We start from the raw sequence: 14,076 nt of genomic DNA on the forward strand, positions 1-14,076 counted from the left end.
CACTTTCTCCTTCCTGACGCCCCCAAGACGCCAGAAATAATCTGCCCATCCGCCTGGCTTACTGTAAAGAAATATCTCTCACACACACACACACAGACACACACCAGAACAAGAACATCTGTCAGTGCTGCGTTCAGAGTCACTGTAGCAGTGTGTGAAATGTGGTTGAAGAGGCTTTTTCTGAACACTCAGTGAGAATGGATTCCTGCAGTCTACTTTATTCGTTCTATCTATCTATCTGTTTATCTGTCTATCTGTCTGTCTATCTATCTATCTGTTCTATCTGTTCTATTTGACAGTTGAGAATAACAAACAGTTGCAGGCTTTAGTTTCTCGCATACGAATCAGTGTTTAATTAAATCTCATTACTGCACTGAAGAGGCTTAGGAAAGTTGGGAGATAACGGCCGAGGTGTGTTCTCTTCAGAAAGATAGTACACACACACACACACACACACTCACACTCAGTATTAAAACAATGTGCAGCTCTGCCCACAGTGTCCCTTTCTGGAGGGACACTGTGGAGGTCACCTGGGTAGGTTTCCTTTCTGGCTCTGTTCAGACCTCACTTTGTTCCCTCCATCTGTTTCTCTTGTCATCCATCCCACTCATCACATGTTTTATCCACTATAGCACGATTTAATTACATTTATTAGACTTATTGCAGATTGGATTTTTGTGCTCGAATAACTTTCTGATTTCATATAAATGACATTTACCTGTTTTTTGTTCCATTGCAGCAGCCCCACAGAGACCAGTTTGCCTTTCAGCCAGAGAAGACTTGATTAAATTTTGGTGCTGATCCAGATGTGGGATTCCAGCCATTAGATCTTTATCATCTGTTAACAATGAAATCCATGGAAATGGAGACATTTTATGAAGCGTCAAAGGTTCATTTGGACAGAAACCAACGTAACTGGAGTTTTACAGGGTAGACGCAGTGTGTCTGAGCAGCAGGAAGTATCTTGTTCTTCCTCGTATTGTCCAACCAACAGCCCAAAAGCCAAATATTGTCAGTTTACAATCATAGAACACTGGTGAATATTTAGCATTTTTGCTGAAACAGGTACATGTTGGAAAATTGTTGACTGATCCTTTCAAAACGTTCACAGCTGTAGCATTTCTTCCATAAACAAAGACAGAACTTTGGTTTTGTCTCAGCAGGTGACACTTAAAGTTGATCCGTCTCTTCAGGGTACGCATACGTGTTGAAACGTCTCCTCCCTCCTCCATCCCTCCATCCTTCCCTTTGTTATACGTCCCCCGTCTTATCTCCATGGTTACCCGAGGCACTGGGAATGTGGTGCCACCAAGGAATGTGTACAATTATTAAACCAGCCAGGGGGCACACACACACACAGACACACACACACGCACACACACCTGCATTCCTCAGACTCTTGGCCTTATATACCTAAACATTCAAACAGTATCTGCCAGCATGTTGGCTGAGTATGAGTCAACAGGTTCACGTTCTTATTCACGTATAAGCTCATTTACATTCAGCTGAACCACAGCTGCCGTTTCAGCTCTGTGTTTAATAGTATATCACATCAGTGGATGATTGAAATGGACTGTAGCTGTTACAGTATTTGCCGTACATGTGTATGATCAGTTTTCCAGGAGATCTCCATGATGCCGCCTCATGGAGCTAATATTCTAAAACTATAGTACAAACAGAAAACCCTGGGTCAGTACCTAACTCTCTGATTATCTCTGCTTCCATTCATACTCCACTCCTTCCGTCGTCACAAATCATAAATCGTCGTGAGTCTTAACCTCATCTCGTGCCCTTCTTAAGGACATGCCACAGGTCCTGAGAGTCCTGTTCTGCGATGTTACATGATGAAGTAATGCTCATGTCGTTCTTTGGCCAACTAAGTGCACTTTTAGTAGTGTCCTCTTGTTTGTATGAGACAAAGTGCTCAGTGGAAGCCTTTGATGGCTCGACTCTGTGCTGAGCTTTGAGTGATGAGAGAGAAAAGCTGCTTCCACTCTGACTCATAACTTTAATAAAGAGCATTTAAAGGCTTTTAAAGCCTTTGGAACTTCTTGTCATTTTCCACCTGGATCCAAGGCGACTTTTCCGTTTCTGTCTTTTGTAGCTTTCCCACTTTTATTTTCTCCCCTCTGCCCCTTTCTCCCAACATCTTCCTCATGTTCTCCATCGGGTTCTCTACCCTTAGTCTGGCCTGTTGCTGGCTGCCCGTTGCCATGGTAACACCGGTTTGATTGATGGGTCTGCAGGCAATTCAGGGAGGCTGACCTGGGAGGCCGCCACTAATCCATAAATCCCGTGGAGGGTGTGTGCATGCTGGAGAAAAAGGGGGTCAGCGAAACCTTTTGTTGAATGTGTGTGAGCGTGTGTGTGTGTGTGCGTGCGTGCGTGTGTATTTATACCAGGCAACAGACTGGATCCCACTGGGAGTTGGAGACAGACAGCTGAGAGAGAGAAAGATGCAGTGGAGTAGTTTAATTTTGGATTTTATTCTGGTTTGTGATGCTTGTTTTCATCAGTTCGCAGCTTCGTATACTGTACATTAAAAATCTAAATACAGCAGATCAATATGGCTAAAGGAGCTACGTCACATGTTAGCTTTCAGTTATAGGTAACCACGGTGACTAATCACTCATGTTTGTGATTCTCGGCGATGCTGCATTTCCCATCAAGGCCGCAACTAATGATCACGATAACGTCACGATCACGACGACTTCAAATGTGTTGTTTTGTCCAAAACCCAAAGATGTTCAGTGTACAGTGATATAAAACTGAAAAAGGCAGGTGATTCATTTTCTGTTAGTCGAGTAATTAACTGACTAATTCTTTCAGCTGTTTCCCATTAAAACCTGCTGCATGCTGTGGTAAAAGCTACGTCCACCCCTGTGACTGACGCCGAAACAGATGCAGATGTAATGATCTGTTGACTTTAATCGGCTTCGAGTAGCTGCAGTAAAATGCTCCCACCAACCACTGCAGTCAGTGTGTCAGGGCAGAAGGGCAGTTCAGTCAGATCACCTGATTTCTCTGCGTGTTCAGTCGTGTGTTTTCAGTTAGAGACGTCTTCGGTTCAAAGGCTCGGCTCTGAACCTCACGTTGCTCCCTGAGAAGGTCAAACTTTAACCCTGGAATCAGAGGAATGCTCCTGGATTTTTCTTTCAATATCTTTGGCCCTGAGGGACGTGAGGAGGCCTCGCTTTCTGTTTCCTGTCCTTCAGATCTCTGTCTAACACAATCACACACACACACACACACACGCTTATATACACAGCTTCTTTGGTTAAGCCTTTATTTATTTATTTATTTTATTGTTTTCTTTAACTGGACTATCTTCTAAAATAAAGTTACAACATATTTCTTTTTCACTTGTAATACACATGTTGACTGATTTTAATGGCTAGTTTCTTGAAGTTGAAGTTTTCCCCTCTTGTTTGAGTTGTTCTGTAAATCGTGCTTGAAACTGCAGAATGAAAGTTACAGTATTGTGATATTATACCACTGACAGAGTTTTCAGTTGTTGCAGGCTCAGGGTTTACAGAGTGTGGAGTGATAGTCCTCTGTCAGCAGAGAACAATGGACTCCATCATCCTCCCCTCTCATTCATCAGCCTGAAACGCACACTTCCACAGTGATGGAGGAGTACTAGTTTTTGCAGGTCTTTGTGTGTGGCAGTTGTTGTGTGGTGTGCGTGTGTTGTCACCACCTCTGACAGAGCTGCATGTCAGAAGGAGGAAGTCTGAGATCACAGACTGAACTCCATTGATGGATGATCAAAGGGTGTGTGTGTGTGTGTGTGTGTGTGTGTGTGTGTGTGTGTGTGTGTGCGTGTGCGTGTGCGTGTGTGTGCGTGTGCGTGTGCGTGCGTACGTGCACTCTTGGTCAAACAAAAACCAGTGAAACCTTAAGCTTGTTGTAACTTGTAACTTGGGCAGAAAGACAAGTTGGTTGGTTTTTACTTCCAAGGAGTTAAGTTCACATTAAACCTGCTGTGTGACACGATCATTGTCATCAGACGTCGGGCTGATCCTCTGTGTTCAGCCCAAAAATGTATGTAAACACAAACAGTTACAATCTTTTGTGTCCTACCCATTTAACCGTCCACTGTGTCTCTGTCGGGTTCAGGTCTGGGCTCTGTCCAGGCCTTGATGTCCAGGATCTGAGCTCCAGCTGCTGAACAGCAACCCTGGCACTGTGCAGTGTCTTCCTCCATGTTGTCCTGCCATGGACACCACTGGAGGACTGGGGTCATCTTAGCTGCCACAGTCCTACATTCATTCCATTTACAGTTGGTGGGCTGATGAATCTCTAAACTGTGAGATGAGTTTTTGGCCTTTCCCAGCGACAGTGCTTGTTCGTGAGTCTTCTGAGATCTCTGTTTCATGAGGCGTGGCTCACATCAGCACGTTTCTCGTGAACCCACGCCTCCGATCCTGTTTCATCAAATCTTACATCATCATCTGACTCCAGTTATGATAGATGATTGCACACAGTAACAGAGGAAACAGTCGGCCTTCATGGATAATCAGTAGTTATCATAAAGTATCTTGGGATGAATTTTGGCATCATGTGTGATGTATGTAACACAACCCACAGATTTATTTACAGTTTAAATCATCACATGCTTCACTTAAACTGAGCTATCAACACTGCATCTCTATACAGCACACACAGCACACACAGACACACACACACACACACAGCGGAGGTGATTGTGATTTGTTATAATGTTATTATGTGCGTCATTGTGTTATTTCAGTGCGTTCTGTTTCAACTGGGGAGCGATTTCATGATCGGACAGACGAAACAGCACAGCTGAACCATTCTGTCTCTCCCTCTCTGCCCATGAGAGCGGTTTGTCATCACCGTTTATCCAGCTTCAGGCCCTTTCAGGAAATGAATGAGGGATGACAAGTGAAGGAGAAGAGACTACAGGCGGCCGGACGAGAGCCGAGCGACGAAGGAGCATCTGGTGCTCATTAGTGTCGGGAGTCAGGAGCTTTTTGACAATAACGCGTAACATTACATGTAACAGGACATAACAGATCAGACGTTCTGTAGTTAGTTTTGACGTGATGCCTCCTCAGAGACAAGTTTCAGGTCAACTGCTCAGGTCAAGGTTATTAGAAGCTGACAGCTCGCGTTTCCTTTTTCACCTCAGTCGTTTTTCTCAGTGGATTTCATCCTTTTCTCCTTTACATTCCTTTTTTCCCATTCCTCCCATTCCTACCCTTTCTTTGCTTTTCTTTCCTTTCTTTTGCTTTTTCTTTTCCCCTTCACATTACTTTTTTAATTTTCCGTTCCTTTCCTGTCTTTCTCCTCTCTCTTGGCTAAATGTGCATCATGTTCCAGAAACGTTCAGAAACTTGGTCGTTAATAAAGTTAATGTTTGAATATGATCTTTAATGTGAATTTCTTCTTCTCTGTGTGTCTGCAGCTCTTCCACGTCGCCTACGTGCTGATAAAGTTCGCCAACTCTCCCCGTCCGGACCTCTGGGTTCTGGAGAGATCCATCGACTTTGGTCTGACCTACCAGCCCTGGCAGTACTTCGCCTGTGAGTTTGAAGCACACATATACATAGTCACTTATACAATGCATACGTGTGCACACGTGTTTGAGTCCAGATGTCAGGTTATTAGGACCAAACCAAGTCAGATTCCATCAGCATCACTTCATGCTTTCCTAACCTCCCCCAGGGTTCGGTCTAATTCTCCCTCTAATGTCAGAGTTAAGCAGCAGCCCTGTGGGCAAGCAGCTGATTGGTTGATTGGTTTGCTGGTCAGGTCAGAGGGGTGAGACCGTTACATCATATAGCTGCCAGCCGATTGGCTATGGCTACTGTCAATCCAGGTGGGCTGGAGGGGAATTCCAGGCATGTCTGCCAACAGGTTGCAGCTTGAAGACGATCTGAGCAAAGATAAGAGTCATGGGGGTTTGGGTCTACCTCACCTGTGTGTGTGTGTGTGTGTGTGTGTGTGTGTGTGTGTGTGTGTGTGTGTGTGTGTGTGTGTGTGTGTGTGTGTGTGTGTGTGTGTGTGTGTGTGTGTGTGTTCCCTTATAATGAGCTGGCATTAATTAGCGTTGTTGAAAGCTGCTCCAGGTGTCCAAGATGGCAGATAAATAAAAGCTTGACTGTTAGATGGACGTCTTTAATCCCAAACTCTTTGATGTGGAGTTGTTAAACTTGAGTCGGCTTGCTGTCGAATACATTAATGCAAAGATAAATAGAGGAAAACTCACAGGGGCTCGGTGTCTGCTTGGTTAATGCTGTCCACTCCAGAGTTAAAAGACAAAGTAAACAGAGAGAAAGAAGAAAGAAGAAGAAAGTAAAAGAAAAATATGCAGCCTGAAGCCAATCATGACATGTTCTACCAGCTTTTTACTTTCACCTAAATTTTTAAAAAGCGTTTCTGTGTTTGCTAGTGATTAAAAAAAAAAAAAAAATCAGCTGCAAAACCCGGGTGTCTCTGTGCTGCAGTTTCTTGGTCTTAAAGCGACCTCGACTCTGCATCTGAGGTGTACACAGTAAAGACGAGGCGCGGACTGACAGCAGCCGACAGCTGACCTGAATGCTGCTGACTGGAGCTGATTCAACACGTTTCAGTCCAATCAATCCAAGTCTGCAGCCCAAAAATCCAAGCACATCCCACCAGCAAATATCAGCCAGCGCCAGCTCCCCTCCTCCTTTCACTGGAAATTTAGCTTCACAAGAAAAGTCACTGTGTTAAGTGAGATGAAGATACTGCAGCTTTTTAACTGTCTGCCCTCAGCTAAACTGTTAGAGCCATCAAAGGCTTTCAGCAGCAGCAAGGGGAACTCTTCTGTAACACTAAACACTGCTGTGTGTGTGCGTCTGTGTGCGTGTGTGTGTGCGTCTGTGTGCGTGTGTGTGTGCGTCTGTGTGCGTGTGCGTGTGTGTGTGCGTCTGTGTGTGTGTGTGTGTGTGTGTGTGTGTGTGTGTGTGTGTGTGTGTGTGCGTGTGCGTGTGCGTGTGTGTGTGCGTCTGTGTGTGTGTGTGTGTGTGGTACAGAGCACAGGGTAAATTAGCATTGACCTTAAAGCCGTAAATCCCAGAGCTATTTGACAGTTTCAGTTTGAATCTCTGCGGCTGGTAATAAGTTACAGTCCCACACTCTCCTCCAGCGTCGGATTTGACATCTTGACATTATGAAATCGCCCTTCGCACCTCGTCTTTGTCTTGTTTTCTCAATGCCTTCCTCTGTGTCAAGTGTCAAGTCAAATCTGAGATAAACTGAAAACTGCTCCAGGAATGCGCTCTGTGTCTTCATGAAGAAACAATGTGACTTAAAGAAGCCGGAGCATCAAACAGGCTTTTACAGTTCAGTTCATTTTTAAAGCCGAGGAAGGTCACGTCACATCATAACTGACCGCTGACGTCAAAACTGCTCCACATCAAGAGGATATGTATGTTAACACACCTCGTCATGTGTTATCACTTACTCACTGGTAGCTTATTGCTGGAATCATCCTCAAACCAGCTTTATTTATACATCGCCTGAAACACATCACTGTGTTTTTTAAAGTGGCTGATGAATGATCTTTCTTACTTTAAGAGGTTTCCAGGTTTAGGAGCAATTAGTTGACAACAACAAATTAACCAACAGTAGTTTTGATAGTGAGTGAAATGTTTAGGGGCTGTGCAACGATAAGAGTTGTTTGAAGGAAAAAGAGTTTATGAATTAATTGTGCTCTTTGGAGAGAGAACTCTTATCTTTTTTACATCCAGGTAAGTTGGTATCTTGGTAACGTGTGATTGGATCAGAAGTTTCAGGTTTGGGATTTGAATCAGACTCAGGTTTACAGGAGGCTCTCCTCAGTTACACAGAGTTAGTGTAGTCAGAGGCAGCTGATGACTGTGAGATCCAGCTGTTACGAAGCTCCAGCTAAGGTGTATTTAAGGAGGACTGTTGGGTAAAACATAGACCTCCACTAAACCCAGACCCTCCTGTAATTATCACACTGAGACGCATCATTAAAATGCCACAAGACGGTTCCCACACATGAAGTTTAACATGAAGGGATGTTCACGTTTCCCAGTGTGTGGTTTCAACGGATTAAAAGCTTTTCTCTTTTTCTCCCCCTTTCTCTGCTTCTCTTTTGTGTGTGCGTGTGCGTGTGTGTGTGTGCGCGTGTGCGTGTTTAGCCTCTAAGAGAGACTGTATCGAGCGTTTCGGTCAGAGAACCATCGAAAGAATCAACCATGATGACGACATCGTCTGCACCACCGAGTACTCACGCATCGTCCCGCTGGAAAATGGAGAGGTTTGTTTGTGTTTGTGTATAGAACACGTTAATGTGTTTGTATTTGGCTGTGGAACCGAAACGATTAGCAAGAAAAAGGAAAAAGTATCAGCAACTGATTTGATGATTCATCAACTGGACATTTTTCACTATTTTCTGACATTTAATAGAAAGAAATAATGAACTGATTAATTGAGAAAAGTATTTCCCAGGGTGTAATGTGTATATTATTATTATATTGTCCTCTTCCCCTCGTCTCTCAGATTGTGGTGTCCCTGGTGAACGGCCGTCCCGGGGCGATGAACTTCTCCTACTCGCCGGTGCTCAGGGAGTTCACCAAGGCCACCAACATCAGGCTCCGCTTCCTGAGGACCAACACGCTGCTGGGACACCTGATGGGCAAGGCGCTCCGCGACCCCACAGTCACCCGCAGGGTGAGACACACTGGATCACCTTAGTCACTGACTTAACACTGATGTGTTGATGTCATGTACTTTCAAATTGATTGACAGTAAAACCATAAAAGTTCCTTGTGACTATAACTCTGATTGGATGCTGCTGCTGTTTGTAGATCCATACTGGTTTTGTTGATGTACATGTGTGATTTCTGACATAATAGATAATACAGTATTTGAAATAATTGACTTTCTTTAACTTCGGATGTCAAACAAAATGTCAGATTATTCCTTAACTAAAACATGAAATATCACAATAACTGATGTTGTGTTGTTGTTTTTCTGCAGTATTACTACAGTATCAAAGACATCAGCATCGGAGGACGCTGTGTGTGTAACGGACATGCTGAGGCCTGCAACGCCGAGGACCCCAACGACCCCTACAAGTAAGACGACCTTCAAAAGACCCATCACACACACACACACACGCACACACACACACACATACACACACACACACACACACACACACACACACACACGTTAGACTGTTCTTTTATGATTCACACGCTTGTGGTAAACCAACATTGTTTTGACTGGATTTATGTAGTGTGTGTGTGTGATGTGTGTGTGTGTGTGTGTGTGTGTGTGTGTGTGTGTGTGTGTGTGTGTGTCCACGACTGAACAAAGATGAGAGGAAATCTTAAAGCAGTCTGTTATAAAAAATGATTTATGTTATTGTTATTATCTGTGACTCAGAGATGTTTACCTGCTTCAGCACACATCTACATCTACACACTCACACTCAAAAAGAACATTACAAAATTATTATCCCCGAGCTGTGACTCTGATCTGGAGCACAAAGGTTTCAATTATTCTTGGCTGTGGTTTCATTTGCTGCCAGTGCTGTCTGACTTCTTCAGAACAACATGCCTGCAAACCTCATATGCAAATAAGATGGAAGATTTGTTCCAACACATACAACACTGGAGAGGGGGAGAGAGTCAAATCTGAAATTTTATTCAATTCAATTCAATTCAATTCAATTTTATTTATATAGCGCCTTCCACAATCAAAATTGTCTCAAAGCGCTTTACAGAGACCCAGAGCCTGACCCCAGAGCAAGCACTTAAGGCGACAGTGGCAAGGAAAACTCCCTTTTAACAGGAAGAAACCTTGAGCAGAACCTGGCTCAGATGGGGGACCCTCCTGCCGATGGCCGGGCTGGGTGAAAGGAGGAAAAGGAGGAAGATAGGACAGCTAGGAATGGAGGAGAGGGGGAGAAAGACATGCAGCATAATACAGACAATGTGGGTCAGTATTTACATTACAGTTAGTGAACAGTTATTGGATAATGTGTGCTCAGCAGATTAGAATTATGAAACAGAGCATGGAGGCAAAAAGCTGTCATGACTGGTAATTATTTACATTACAGTTTGCAAAGAATATTAATCAAATATTTATCTGTAGCAGAACGGAACATTAAACATGTTAGAAATAGATCATTGTAAACAATAAACAGCAGCAGGTGGGTGGAGCCAGGACCATAGGACAAGCAGCTCCGGAGCCAGAGGTACCTGCAGAAAGGTACAGAGAAAGAGAGACCAGAGAGAAACAAGCACAGGACTACGGGACAGAGAGGACACAGAGTTAATGACATGTAATAAAGGCTAATAAATTTGAGAGTGGGTCTGAGGAGAGAAAGAGAAAGAAGAAGAAGTGCGCAGTAAATCATGGGATGTCCCCCAGCAGCCTAGGCCTATAGCAGCATAACTAGGGGATGATTCAGTTGCCTGAGCCAGCCCTACTAAGGGCTATATCCTATTGAAGGGAAAAAAATGAATGTGCATCGAAATGAAGCATTTATCTGCAACGTCTTCGAGACTTGGCTGAGACTCTGCGGCAAGTCTCCAGGAGCAAGTCTAAAATCTATTTGTGAGTCCACGGGTTGTAGATTAGCTCACATTCATGCCATTAGTGTCAAATCTCAAGCAGATCACAGGCCAAGTCAAGTCAGAACACATGCAGGCTCTGTTACCGACTTGGCATCTGAAATTAATTGAAATATCTCAATGAAACCAGCATCCGTTTCAGTGTTTCAAGTTAATTTCATAGTATAAAATGCAAATTAAATGACATTTGGTGCTCTTATTTTTTTTGCCTGCACAGGCAACATCCTAACAAATTCAGCAAGTTCATTAGCAAACTGATTAATTCCATAAAAGATCAGAATAAAAAGGAACATCCACTGAAACTGATTCAAAAATAAAACCGACAAATTTGACCAAAGCTGAATTCAGAACCGAAGAACTGGATCATCCTCGAGATCTACAACCAAGTCCTGTTGCCCTCGATTCAACTCTTCTTGGATACACATGAGTAGAAATCCACTGATCATGTGACCTGGCCGACCTGACGCAGGTGATTATGTATGTGAGGGCAGTTCCAAATTATAGGAAAACATAGGAAGAATATGACAGTTGATTTAAAGATAGAGAAGAAGAAAAGGAAGAGCCAGACAGAGGAGGACGATGGGAAGAGGTCGAGAAACTGTGTGTGTGTGTGTGTGTGTGTGTGTGTGTGTGTGTGTGTGTGTGTGTGTGTGTGTGTGTGTGTGTGTGTGTGTGTGTGTGTGTGTGTGTGTGTGTGTGTGTGTGTGTGTGTGTGAGTGAGAGAGAGAGAGAGAGAGAGAATTTCCAGTGTAGGTCTCTCATGAGAAGTGGAAGTTGGCAGTATGTTATTAATTTAATAATATGTGTGTGGCTGTAAACTGTGTGCTGTATGTGGATTGTGTGAGTACGTAAGCAGGTGTGTGTGTTACTTGCGTAAAGTGTGTGTGTGTGTGTGTATAGCTACATTACCTGGAGGCTGTGGAGGAGTTTACAATAAGCCATCATTACTTTGCCAAATCCACCATGAGTCACACACACACACACACACATACAGATGATCACTCAGGCTTTAACGCACACACTCGTACAGACTTGTTGAAGGTATCTGGAGACAGTCTCTCTGAAAGCCTGATGTAGCTCTTTCCATGTTGTTGCACACGACTGATTTGGGAATTTGGGAGTAAATGAGGGATTTTAGAGGGAGGAGAGGGAGGAGGAGGAGGAGGAGGAGGGATGGTGGGGTAGTCAGAGAGTATGATGAACAGTGGAGACGAATACACTCCTGATGAGGTGTTTACACTATGACTCCGACGTCCTGCTGGAGATATTTAAGCTGTGATTGGACTGACAGTAGATAAAGCGACACAGGTGGCTCTGTTTTCGGTTGTTATAAAATATTCAAGATGAGACAAAAAAAGACAGACTTCAACCTGCAGGAAGCAACTGAAGTAAAGAGGAAGAGATACGGATCGAGGGATGGGAAGAAAAATGAGGAGAGAGGAACAAAAAAATGTCAAAGGGAAAAGAGGAGAATTAATAAATTGATAACTGAACCATAAACTGATTTGAGTGAATGATCAGTTTTTTTTTTTATTGGGAACATTCCTCAGTCGCGCTTTGTGTTTGTACACTTGTCGGTAACCTGGATAGAAATGGATGTAAAGATCCTATCTTCTGTGTCTTGACAGTATTGCTGCCTCAGGGTTAACACACCGACGTGTTTTATCTTCATGAGCACTGTCACACACGTTCACGTAAATCTCAGAGCTGATCTTGTTTAGTAGTTGAAGATTTGGTATTTTAATATAGTTTGGCAGCAGCGCGTCTTGCAAACACCTGCACAGTGTCTCTCAGACACATTGGAGCTGTAGGTCTCTCGTTAATAGTAAACTGAAAAGCTGTAGTATTATATTCAAACGACCACTGATACCGAACCAAAAAAAAAAAAAACGTCAGCAGATACAAACCAGCAAAATCGTCACATCTGCATTTATTAAACTGGTTATTTTGATATTTTCTATTGTAAAATAAGAAACTAATTCGACTTTCACTTCTACTTCACCTGGAGCTGGGCATGGCACCGGGCATGGCACCGGGCCTGGAGCCGGGCCTGGAGCCGGGCCTGGAGCCGGGCCTGGAGCCGGGCCTGGCGTCGGGCATGGCACCGGGCCTGGAGCCGGACCTGGAGCCGGGCCTGGAGCCGGGCATGGCACCGGGCCTGGAGCTGGGCCTGGCGCCGGGCCTGGCGCCGGGTCTGGAGCTGAGCCGCTCCATCACTCTCTCCATCATAATGCCGTCTTTGTTTTGTGGCGTTTAAAACTGCAGAGCGTTGAGTTTCTCTCAGTCATGATGATGTTAGCAGCAGCGCAGCTGCACATCCAACCGTTCAGTCACCTGCTGCCTTTAAACACAGACCTCCAGTCAGCAGACCTGCTGTCGTCTGCAACACCTGCTGGACATAACTACGTTAAACAAAGTTTTGGGATCAAGCACGAGCTCGCTGCTCTACATTCCTCCTCCCTGACACAAACCAGGCAGAGTATCTCCAAACACTTGACGAGGTCAGGAGGGATCTATTTGAATTCCTCTTCCCATGTTCCCATCAATCAAACACCTGTGTGCATGAAACAGGTCTATATTAGATGTGCATGAACACCTCTAACACCAGTTACAGGACTCAGGTGGTTTGATGTTCAGCCTTTATTTGTGCAGTTTTAAGAATGCCTGGAGCTTTTTGATAAAAATCAATCTACATTCCTCTGACTGTTTAAAATACCACAATCCTCCTAATTCACATATTTAAATCCACTGCATTATCACAGCCATAATTGTTTAAATTCCTGTTACAAAGCAGGGGTTATATTTTAAGAGTACCTTAAACAGTTTGAAAGGATTCATCTCACAGTGATTGGTTTTTCCACTGAGGTTAATCCTTCTTTTATGTGTGAAATGAGCCACAGATTAAACACTGCCTATCTCCTGAAGCACGGCCTGTTCTTGGGTAAGGCCAAACAGTTACATCTAAAGGTAAAATCCATCCAGGACTTTTTCTCTCTGTTTTTTTTTTTTTTTTTTCCTGGTGAAGCTGCAACCTTCAGCACCATTTTAGCTTCCAGTGAATCATGGCTGGACTGTAACTGACTGTGAACGGCTCTGAGAGGGAGAACAGGCCGAAATGTCAACACTTATTAACGCGCGCCCTCCCATCTACCCATCTCCCTCTTCAAACCTTCTATGTCTCTCATTGTTCTTCGTCCAGTCTCAGTGCTTTTGGGATTTAGGAAATTAATGTTGCAGCTGAGCAATAAATCTAACTGCTCGTGGTATATGTCTGTAGTAGGTTAACTGGTGTCTGGTTAAACTGTTTGGTTATTAAAAGTTAATCCAAACTTTCCAAACAGTCAGAATCCAGATTTTTCATTAGCCACAGCATAAAGACTCGTAACACACACACAGAAAGTCTTACTCCACAGTTCCTTCCTCCTTTTCTTTAGTTATTGTCCCGACGCCTCAGTGACACACACAGGAAAAG

General features: G+C 43.9%; 1 protein-coding gene across 1 annotated transcript in view; it reads left to right on the forward strand.

The window, feature by feature from the left end:
• lama5 (laminin, alpha 5) overlaps positions 1 to 14,076 on the forward strand; it is a 73,983-nt gene that overhangs the window by 22,322 nt on the left and 37,585 nt on the right. Inside the window, exons 3-6 of the mRNA XM_041061451.1 lie at positions 5,432 to 5,549; positions 8,160 to 8,278; positions 8,521 to 8,691; positions 9,001 to 9,098. Coding sequence (XP_040917385.1) covers positions 5,432 to 5,549; positions 8,160 to 8,278; positions 8,521 to 8,691; positions 9,001 to 9,098 — 506 coding nt within the window. The remainder of the gene's footprint in view (positions 1 to 5,431; positions 5,550 to 8,159; positions 8,279 to 8,520; positions 8,692 to 9,000; positions 9,099 to 14,076) is intronic.

The sequence above is a fragment of the Toxotes jaculatrix genome, chromosome 2 (genome assembly GCF_017976425.1).
Source record: "Toxotes jaculatrix isolate fToxJac2 chromosome 2, fToxJac2.pri, whole genome shotgun sequence".
Taxonomy (NCBI): Eukaryota; Metazoa; Chordata; class Actinopteri; family Toxotidae; genus Toxotes; species Toxotes jaculatrix.